Below are 10,287 nucleotides of genomic sequence, written 5' to 3'. Positions count from 1 at the left end.
ATTCGTAAATCGTATCATATCATGAATCATAATATTCATAAACATTAAAAAAAATGCAACATATACTTAAATATATAAGATATATAAATATGCAATGAAACAATTAATAACAAAAACACCTTATAATCAACTAGAGTGGTTGGATATATGTGTATTTACCAAAATATTTCATAATTTCAGCAACATAGCCTTCAAAAAATAATGTGGTTGCTCCATAAGATTCATTTAACTATTGCTATATGGTACTAAACAAAGTAAGCATTAAAGCCATCCAGAAAATAAGTGTTGTGGTTGTTATTTGCATAATTACTAGATATAGACTTGTTGTTTGTATACTAAATAACTTCAAAAAACTTTATATTCTAGTTATTCATATTTTGTCTTTTTTTCTCTTCAAGATATGCATCATTCAAGTCATCTCCATTTTCTGTTGAAAGTTTTTCTTCTTCATGTCTTCAACTTCTTTATCATCTCTTACTATGGATTTTTTACTTTTATTGTTCTTGGCATTTAAGTTTGTAGGATCTATATTAGAAAAACAACAACAAATAGAGTTTAATTATGGTTTGTTGAACATTCAAGTTTTAACTTCTAAATATTATGAATAGAAATAATTACTTATTTTCCTTTTTATGTTTTGCTTGGAGTTTCCTCTTCAATACCAAAACACTTATGTACATTTATCCATGAAGAATCAATAGGAAAATTAGGATTTTCTTTTTCAGTGATCCATTCATCATTCAATTCTATATCCTAGAAACATATGGGATCATAAGTTTTCTCCTTCTTTTCTCTACTCTTTTTGTCTCAACTCAATTTAAAGATTGTACTTTACATAGAGCATTTAATCTTTGTTTTTCGAATCTATTTCTTCTATTAGTATGGACTTGGTAAAATATGTTCCAATTCCTTTCACACCCTATTGCACTACATGTGATGAGGCTCAAAATTTTCATGCTTAAGTCTTTACCTTTTCCTCCATAATTATTCCTCCAAAGAGTTGTCAAAACAAAGAAATATTGAATTATAATATAATGTAATTAAAAATTATAAATCATATAAAGATGTTAATGAGATTAATTTCATTATCGGATTGTTTCTTATTTCTAGTATCTATTGTCATGTCCGTTCCAAAAATCTCTTTAGCTCTTTTAAACTTTTCAAGTTGTTGATAAATTTCAACTATTATTCTTACACCTCCCTATCTAGATTTGTCATAATGATATTTAACACAATAAAAAATAAGTTGACGAGAACAAAGAAGATTTGGTAAGAAAAATTTACTATGTAATTAGCTTAGGTAGAATTGAGATAATTGGTTGAGCTATGTAGTTGTAAATTCCTATGTTAAAACTTAGTTGATTTTGGAAATATATTGCATAGTTGATTTTGCATCACCATCTACAAGCCTAACAACTTTTATAAGTGGATTCACACTTTTTATGCAATAAGTGATTAATCTCCAAAATTTATCGTCACTCAACACTAGATTCATCACCTTCTTAGCCTCATTTTTAGTAGTACATGGATTGGTGGCTCATTCCTCTGAACCAAACATTGATCTAAGAGCATTCTTATGTGCTTAATACAATTTAATATAAGATAAGAAGTAACAAAATGTGTGACAAACGGTCTTGTTAATTCCTTTCTATTAGAGTAATTTTTATATTTCAAAATGACTGTTTTTGAAAGTATTTTTTAGATTTAAAAATATCTTTTAAAACAATTATTCTAAAATATAAAAAAAAAAAAAGTATCACATACATTTCAGAAAGTGTTTTTCAAATTCAAAATTATCTTTTGAAACACTTATTCTGAAATTTGTTTTATATTTCAAATTCGAAAATACTTTTTGAACAATGATTTTGTAGTATAAAATAAATTATATTTTAAAATGAATATTTCGAAAAGTATTTCTAGATTCTAAAATACCTTCCAAAACATCTACTTCCGGAAGTTTTATTTTTAAAATAATCGAAACAACTTCTTGCTCATGGTTATTCTTTTCGAAATTTCCTTCCTCCTTCAATCCTTCACCTACCATCACATATAAAATGGAGAATTTGAAAAAAAAATAAGAAAATAAAACAAAAAAGAAGGAAGGTCCAGAGCATTTTGCTGCGCAAGGAAGGAAAGAGAATTGAAATTAAGATTTTTAATATTTTTAATGAAGGGTAAAATGAGAATATAAAACATATGGGATGCAGGAAGAAAAAAAGGGAGGTACAAAAAGTAGCAGCCGTACATAAAACTACGAGATTTGAAAAAACTAAATTGTTGGTTTAAAGTTTGGCTGTTGCTCCCTCTACCTCCTCCATTTTCTTTCTCCACCTCCTCGATTTTTCTTTTTAATTTTTTCTTATTACAAAAATAACTCTTTTCTTTTTCTTTTTTACCCTTTTTAACTTTTAACCCTCAATCCTATTTTACTTTCTGTTCACAGCCCACCTCCCCAGCCGCATCTCCCCAAGCTTTTCAATCAGCACTACCAGAGACACTTCTCCGCGACGCTCCTTCTTGTCCTTTACAAAAAGGAGAAAAAAGTTGCAAGAAAAGGAGCGAGATTTCACTGACACGATTCAATTTCGAAAGATAATTTTGATTGACAGTGTTGTTTTGGGTTGTCCACAAGTAATCAGAAACGGGAAGGTTTACAACAAGAACAACGAAGCAGATTAGAACATTTGAAATTAAATTTGAAAAGTCCGAACACCAAAAAGCAAAAGCCATTTCACTGTGGCAAAGTGGACCTAATAACTATCACATTCTGAAATCCTGAATCCCATTTTTCACTCACTCCTTGTTCGCTTATGTTTGTGTGCAGAGAAACGAAAGCAAATGAAAAACAACGCCGAATTTGAGAAACCGAAAGGGAAAGGGATTCCAATTCACGGTGGCTAGTACGTGCGCTACAACATCTTAGGCAATGTTTTTGAAGTCTATGCGAAGTACGCACCGCCTCTACAATCCGTTGGTAGAGGCGCATACGGCCAACTTAAAAACGGATGTTGACATCCGTTTTTAACTTAATCAGACACTGACATCCGTTTTTAACTTAATCAGACACTGACATCCGTTTTTACGGGATAAAACAGGAATAGGAAAAATAAAATGAAAGGTAAAAAAGAAACGGGGAGGTGCAGGAAGCAAACGGAGAGGTGGAGGGAGTAACTCCCTTATGCTCTATTCGTTTGAGCTGATAATATTGTTTACGAGAGAATGAGAGTGCAGATTTGCGGGAATGATGGTGTTCGCTTTGGCTGATTTGCGCAGACGGAATGGGAGGGATTTGCGAGAAAGGTACTTTTTGTATCACTCGCATACATGAGATAATTTGCAGGGAATTAAAAGCAAATATCATCTTTGCCCATCCTCATACAGCGAGACGCTGGGATTTTTTTTTTCGTAATCCTACTCCATCCCCATTTTTCTAAAGCAAGGGTGATAAGTATGGTTTGGGTGGTGGTTAAAACTTTCAAATTAATTAGAAAGGCTGTATTTGGGTGGCGGTGGTTGTGTGATGAGTTATTTCTTTGTTTAAAATATATAATTTATATTAGTAATAAATAATAATAAAAATATTACAATTAAAAATAAATTTATTTTACTAAAATAATTTTTTTTACAATATTAAAATTAATTTTAATTATTATTTTTAACTTTTTTACTCTTTATAAATATTTTAAAATTAAATATAACATTAACAAATAACATTTTATATTAATTTAATAACTAGGGGTATTTTGGTAATCTTTAATTAAACAAATTTTTTAAATTTATCACATCAATCAAATCCTACACTAATTTTCACAAACTTTACTTCCAAATTCACTCTTAATTACCCACAAATCCACTCAAAAAAACAACAAAAAAATCACCTTCAAATCCACTCAAATCCATTCAAATCATCTCCTCCAAATCATCTACTCCAAATCACCTCAAAAGAACACACCCTTAAAGTTTTGATAGCGGTGGATATTCTCCTAAACTTATTGAATGAACTAAATTTTGAAACACAATACTTGTAAGTATAAAATGGTAATAAGAAAACAGCTGTTGGTTACCATTTAGTTTAAGAATCACATCTTTTACAAACTACACTAATTAAATCATTATAATTAAAATTTCATATGCATAATTTTAAAAAAGTAATGATTTATATCTAGACGGAAACAACTTTCTTAAAGTAGTTTACTTAAATAGTTTGTTTTTCAAAATAACGAGAAAAAAATTATCAAACCATTGTTTATCAAATTACCATAAAAGAGAATTAGAATCCTCAATTCAGGAAGGAAGTTTATAGCATATTCTAAACACTTGCTTGAAAATTTGAATGCCTAAAAAGGTGTGTGTATATATATATATATATATATCTAGTACCAGTGGAGGTATAATTTAGACAAGTAAATGTAGTCTATAAAATAATTCAGTTTTAAACAGTTTCAAACATTGTTTTATTCATACCATTCAGTTTGATTCTAACAAAGCACATTTCTAGTTCAATAAAGCCTTTTATAGTTTTAAATCTCTTTATTTTGTTCAACCCTTTTTTTCTATACTACATACAGAGTTATGATTAGAGAATACTTAGGGTAAAGAAAAGACAAAAATCACCAACTTGGGCAAAAATGCTAGTAAAAACGTTCATATCAATGAGATAGTTGCCCAAACAAATGACATTCATCATAGTGATGCAAATTTGTGGCTCCAAGTATAGTAATTGTAAAGAAGTATATATTGAGGTGAGATTTGCATTATCTAGAATCTAATGAATGTATGGGGCAACAACCCCGAATGTTCAAAATTTTGCTCACCAAGCCTTCAGCAATGGTGAAAAGAATTGAGTACATGAATTTCTTATAAGCAGCAGTTAAAAAGCAACTAGTAGATAAGAGATGTGCTGAAAGGCTTCATACTTCTTCAACCTATAATGAAAATTAGTCATCAATCAAATGTGTAATCTCAATATTGAACAAATATAGTTGCTCTTAAAGGAGGATCAGAATAACCTGAGGGAGGCTCATTAACTCAAAAACAGCTTTCTTAGGAGTAAGTTCATTATCAATAATACGAGCAACCGCTGTCAAGACTGGCATCTTTACATTATATTTCTGCGCCAAAGCAATCACAGCTCCGGCTGTGGAGACACCTTCTGCTACCTGCAGAATAAGGATAATAATTTTAGAAACTATGCCACATGCTAGAAATTTTGGAATGATCAGATGCTCTTGGAAACTTCTTAGATACCTGACTCATGGAACTGAGTATGTTCTCAAGCTTCTCACCTGATCCAAGCCGCACACCAACTGTTCTGTTTCTTGAAAGATTCACGAAACATGTAAGCATTATGTCTCCCGTTCCTGACAGACCAGTTATTGTGGTTGGTTTCGCACCCATCTTCAAGAGATCATTTGAGGGAAGAGAAACAAGATAGGCAGAACGCACCATCAGTTTTGTTGGGACATTAGAAATTCTAGTCACTTCGAGATATGACTAAATTATATATAAGTGAGTGTAAATCTCGGTTTTGTAAAATTGAATCAAGTTTAAAGTATACATTTTAAGATGATATCAAAATCTGTTCTAGCAAGGTGTTAGAGATATTATATTTAGTTTATATTGTGTTTATGCTAATTAGGGAAACATAGTACCTATATGTTTATTAGGGAAATATTGTTCTTATTTTATTTTATTTTATTCTTACATATTCATTTGTATTTGGACTTAACTCATATTTCTTCTATTATAAATAGAGAACCCTATGTGTATGCAAAGACACACAAGGGAGATTTCTCCTCATCTCTACACTATTTCATATGGTATCTAGAGCTTAGGTTCTGATCCAGCCTCTTCCACGATCGCAGCTTCCGCAGCCGCCACCACCGCCGACGATGCTGCCGCCACCGCCGCTGGAGCTGCCGCCGTCGCGGGAGCCTTGCCGGAGCCTTGCCAGAGTTCCAGAATTGACCGGCGACCACTCTATCTGAATCGCCTCCTCGCCCTCTTTGTGGATCTGTGGTCGTTGCGTTAATCGGAACACGTTGAATTTTTAGGGTTTCTCCCTCTCCATGGCGTCTTCCTCGTCTACAACCACCTCTGTTAGTGCCTCATCTTCTTCTGCTGCCAATTATGTGAATGTACACTTGTCCATTGACAAGTTAGATGGCACAAATTATGCAACATGGGCGTTCGACATCAAACTTTGGTTGAAGAGTCAGGGGTATGTAGATCACCTTACTAAAAATGTGACTAGTGCTACCACAGAGGACACTTCCCGCTGGATGAAAATTGATGCCCAGTTATGCATCGTCATAAAGTCCACCATTCACTCTTCTCTGAAACAAATGTTTCGATCATATGAAACATGTTCAGAAGTATGGGCACAAGCGAAGTTATTATACACGAATGACACCCAGCGTCTTTATGGTGTTTGTCAGTATCTATTCACTATTATTGGTCCACGCAATCCTGGTCCCATGGTAGAATATTTGGGTAAAGTTCATGCCCTCCTTCATGATTTTAATGAGCTATTACCTCCTGCTGAAGAACTGGACAACGATCAAAGTTCTTCATGCTGTTGGCATTATACGGACTTTCTCATGATTCCTCCCATGTCCGTGATCATACCTAACTTTACTTCTACTTGTTCTGCTCTTTTGCGTATTCCGAGCAAACCAATCATTGAGACATCTCCTCATATTGATGATTCCTCTGTTATGACTGCCCAATGTGATGATAAAAGTCGGTCTCGCAAGCCAGGTAAAGGACGATCAAAATGTGAACATTGTGGCAAGCTAGGCCATAGAATTGATAGATGTTGCTTCATGGACATCCTCCTCGATCTGCAGCAATGGCTAATTCTGATCCACCTCCTCGGCCTGCAGACAATCCTACTTCATCAAATACTGTAGATAACCCTGCAGTCTTCAACGAATTTCTCAGATGGTATGAGGATCGTTAGCAATCTAGTTCCACTACATCTACATCTGTTGCATGCACAGGTACACCTTTTGTTGGTCTGACTCACTCCCTCGGATCTTGGGTCCTTGACTCAGGCGCCGCCGATCATATAACTGGTAACAAGTCCTTGTTTTCTTCCTTGTCATGTCCGGATAATTTACCCTCGGTAACAATGGCTGATGGGTCTAGAGTCTCATCTCATGGTATTTGTATTGTTCATATTTTTTCGTCCATATCCATTGATCATGTACTCTATGTCCCTGGGTATCCTTTCAATTTATTGTCTGTCAATCGTCTAACTCATTCCCTTAATTGTGTTATTTCATTTACTAAAGATTTTGTTTGTTTGCAGGACCGGAGTTCAAAACACATGATTGGCACAGGATGTGAGTCACATGGCCTATATCTTCTCCGCCCTTCTCCACATGTTGGCGTCATCATGGAGTCACCATCCCTTCTTCATGCTCAGTTAGGTCATCCCAGTCTTGCCAAACTGCAGCAGCTTGTTCCGAGTTTGTTGAAGTTATCCCACTTGTCGTGTGAGTCTTGTCAGTTAGGAAAGCATACTCGTAGTTCCTTTCCTCGTAATGTTTCACAACGAGCGTCTTCACCTTTTTTATTAGTTCATTCTGATATTTGGGGACATAGTCGTGTTAAGTCCACTTTAGGATTTCAGTATTTTGTTACTTTTATTGATGATTACTCCAGATGTACTTGGTTATTTTTAATGAAGAATCGTTCTGAGTTGTTTTCTATTTTCCAATCATTTTTTAATGAAATAAAAACACAGTTTGGGGTTTCTATTCGAACTTTACATAGTGATAATGGTCGTGAATATCTTTCTCAATAGTTTAAACATTTTATGGCTTCTCATGACATTCTTCACCAGACCTCTTGTGCTTATACTCCTCAACAAAATGGGGTGGCTGAGCGCAAGAATAGACACCTCATGGAAACAACTCGTACATTTCTAATTCATGGCCAAATACCCTCGCTTTTTTGGGGTGATGCAGTTCTCACCGCATGTTATCTCATCAACCGCATGCCGTCTTTTGTCCTAGATAACAAAATCCCTCATTCTATCTTATTTCCTCAAGACCCTTTACATCCATTACCTCTTAAAGTTTTTGGGTCTACATGTTTTGTTCATGATTTTAGTCCTGGTCTTGATAAGTTATCTCCTAGATCTCACAAATGTGTCTTCTTAGGATTTCCACGGTCACAAAAGGGGTATAAGTGTTTTTCTCCTTCCCTCAATCGTCATTTTATCTTTGCTGATGTCACTTTTGATGAATCTTCGTTTTATTTTTCACAACTATCTTCTAGTTTTGTACCTCCACCTACCACTGTTGATATTCCTATTGTTTGTGATCCTTTAGACTCTCATTCCCCATAGGATCGTCCTTCAACTCCACCCCTTCAGGTTTATAGTCGTCGCAATCGTCTCCCTCATGACTCACCTCCTGTGCCGCCTCCTGTGTCTCCTTCGGCTCCAACAAATGAGTCTGACCTGCCTATTGCCCTCGGTAAAGGTATACGCTCTACTCGTAACCCTTCCCCCCATTATACTGTTCTTAGTTACCACAGGTTATCTCCATCTTTTTACACATGTCTCTCATCCATTTCTTCTGTGTCAATTCCCAAGTCTGTGGGTGATGCCTTAACTCATCCTAGTTGGCGTCAAGCCATGCTGGATGAATTAAGTGCTTTACAGAAAAGTGGAACTTGGGAGCTTGTCCAATTACCATCTGGAAAGTTTGTTGTTGGTTACAGGTGGGTGTATTCTATCAAAGTTGGCCTTGATGGTACAATTGATCGTTTGAAGGCTCGACTAGTTGCCAAAGGCTACACACAGATTTTTGGTTTGGATTATGGTGATACCTTTTCTCCAGTGGCGAAAATGTCCTCGGTTCGCCTATTCATTGCCATGGCCGCTCTTCGACAATGGCCTCTTTACCAACTTGATGTCAAAAATGCTTTCCTTAATGGTGATTTGCACGAAGAAATTTATATGGAGCAACCGCCCGACTTTGTTGCTCAGGGGGAGTCATCTGGATTGGTATGTCGTCTTCGCAAATCCCTATATGGCCTAAAACAGTCTCCTTGGGCCTGGTTTGGTAAATTCAGCTGTGTTGTTCAACAATTTGGTATGTCTCGCAGTGAAGCGGATCATTCAGTGTTCTATCGCCACTCAAGTGTTGGATGTATCTACTTAATAGTGTATGTCGATGACATTGTTCTCACAGGAAGTGACCTTGTGTTGGAAGTCCCCACTTCTAACACCTTGGCATCTCTCAAATGAAACAGCACCTTTGTCACCATTTTCAAACCAAAGATCTTGGCAAACTCCGGTACTTTTTTGGTATTGAAGTAGCACAATCCAATGATGGTATTGTCATATCTCAGAGGAAGTATGCGTTAGACATCTTGGAGGAAACAGGGTTAATGAACTGTAAGTCTGTTGAGACACCTCTGGATCCTAACATCAAGCTCCTACCAAATCAGGGGGAGCCTTTCTCATATCTTGAATGTTACAGAAGATTAGTTAGTAAATTGAACTATCTTACTGTTACGTGTCCTGACATTTCCTTCGCAGTTAGTGTGGTGAGTCAATTCCTTAACTCCCCATGTGAAGACCATTGGGATGCAGTTGTTCGCATACTGAAGTATATTAAAAGATCACCTGGAAAAGGTTTGCTATATGGTCCTAACAACGATACAAAAATCGTTTGCTATTCAGATGCTAATTAGGCTGGTTCCCCTTCTGATAGGAGGTCTACTACTGGATATTGTGTCTCTATTGGTGGCAACCTGATATCTTGGAAAAGTAAGAAGCAAAGTGTTGTGGCTAGGTACAGCGCAGAAGTAGAATATAGAGCTATGGCATCAGCTACTTGTGAACTTGTGTGGCTTAAACAATTACTTAGTGAATTGAAATTTGGAGATATCACTCACATGACACTTATATGTGATAATCAAGTTGCTCTTCATATTAGCTCTAACCTTGTCTTCCATGAGAGAACCAAGCACATTGAAGTTGATTGTCATTTTATTAGAGAAAAGATCATATCTGGAAGTATCAAGACTGAGTTCGTTAACTCAAGCAACCAGTTGGCAGACATATGCACTAAGTCCTTGCGAAGACCTAGAATTGACTATCTTTGTAACAAGCTTGGAACATATAATTTATATGCTCGAGCTTGAGGGGGAGTGTTAGAGATATTATATTTAGTTTATATTGTGTTTATGTTAATTAGGGAAACATAGTACCTATATGTTTATTAGGGAAACATTGTTCTTATTTTATTTTATTTTATTCTTACATAT

General features: G+C 35.3%; 1 protein-coding gene across 2 annotated transcripts in view; it reads right to left on the bottom strand.

The window, feature by feature from the left end:
• Nucleotides 1-4,714: 4,714 nt before the first annotated feature.
• The window catches only part of LOC106778395 (glycerol-3-phosphate dehydrogenase [NAD(+)] 2, chloroplastic), a 9,225-nt gene continuing 3,652 nt past the window's right edge, over nucleotides 4,715-10,287 (bottom strand). The window contains exons 7-9 of one of the 2 annotated variants that reach the window (XR_002666179.1): nucleotides 5,286-5,397; nucleotides 5,010-5,159; nucleotides 4,715-4,925 (exon numbers count right to left, since the gene is read on the bottom strand). Coding sequence is in view for 1 of the 2 variants with exons in the window: in XM_014666355.2 (XP_014521841.1) it covers nucleotides 4,911-4,925; nucleotides 5,010-5,159; nucleotides 5,248-5,397 (315 nt within the window). In the remaining variant the exon portion in view is untranslated. Of the gene's footprint in view, nucleotides 4,926-5,009; nucleotides 5,160-5,247; nucleotides 5,398-10,287 lie in introns of both variants that reach the window. The other variant, XM_014666355.2, reaches the window with a different exon arrangement.

Source organism: Vigna radiata, unplaced genomic scaffold, assembly GCF_000741045.1.
Source record: "Vigna radiata var. radiata cultivar VC1973A unplaced genomic scaffold, Vradiata_ver6 scaffold_338, whole genome shotgun sequence".
In the NCBI taxonomy this organism is placed as follows: domain Eukaryota; kingdom Viridiplantae; phylum Streptophyta; class Magnoliopsida; order Fabales; family Fabaceae; genus Vigna; species Vigna radiata.
This window is presented reverse-complemented; position numbering and strand designations above follow the sequence as displayed.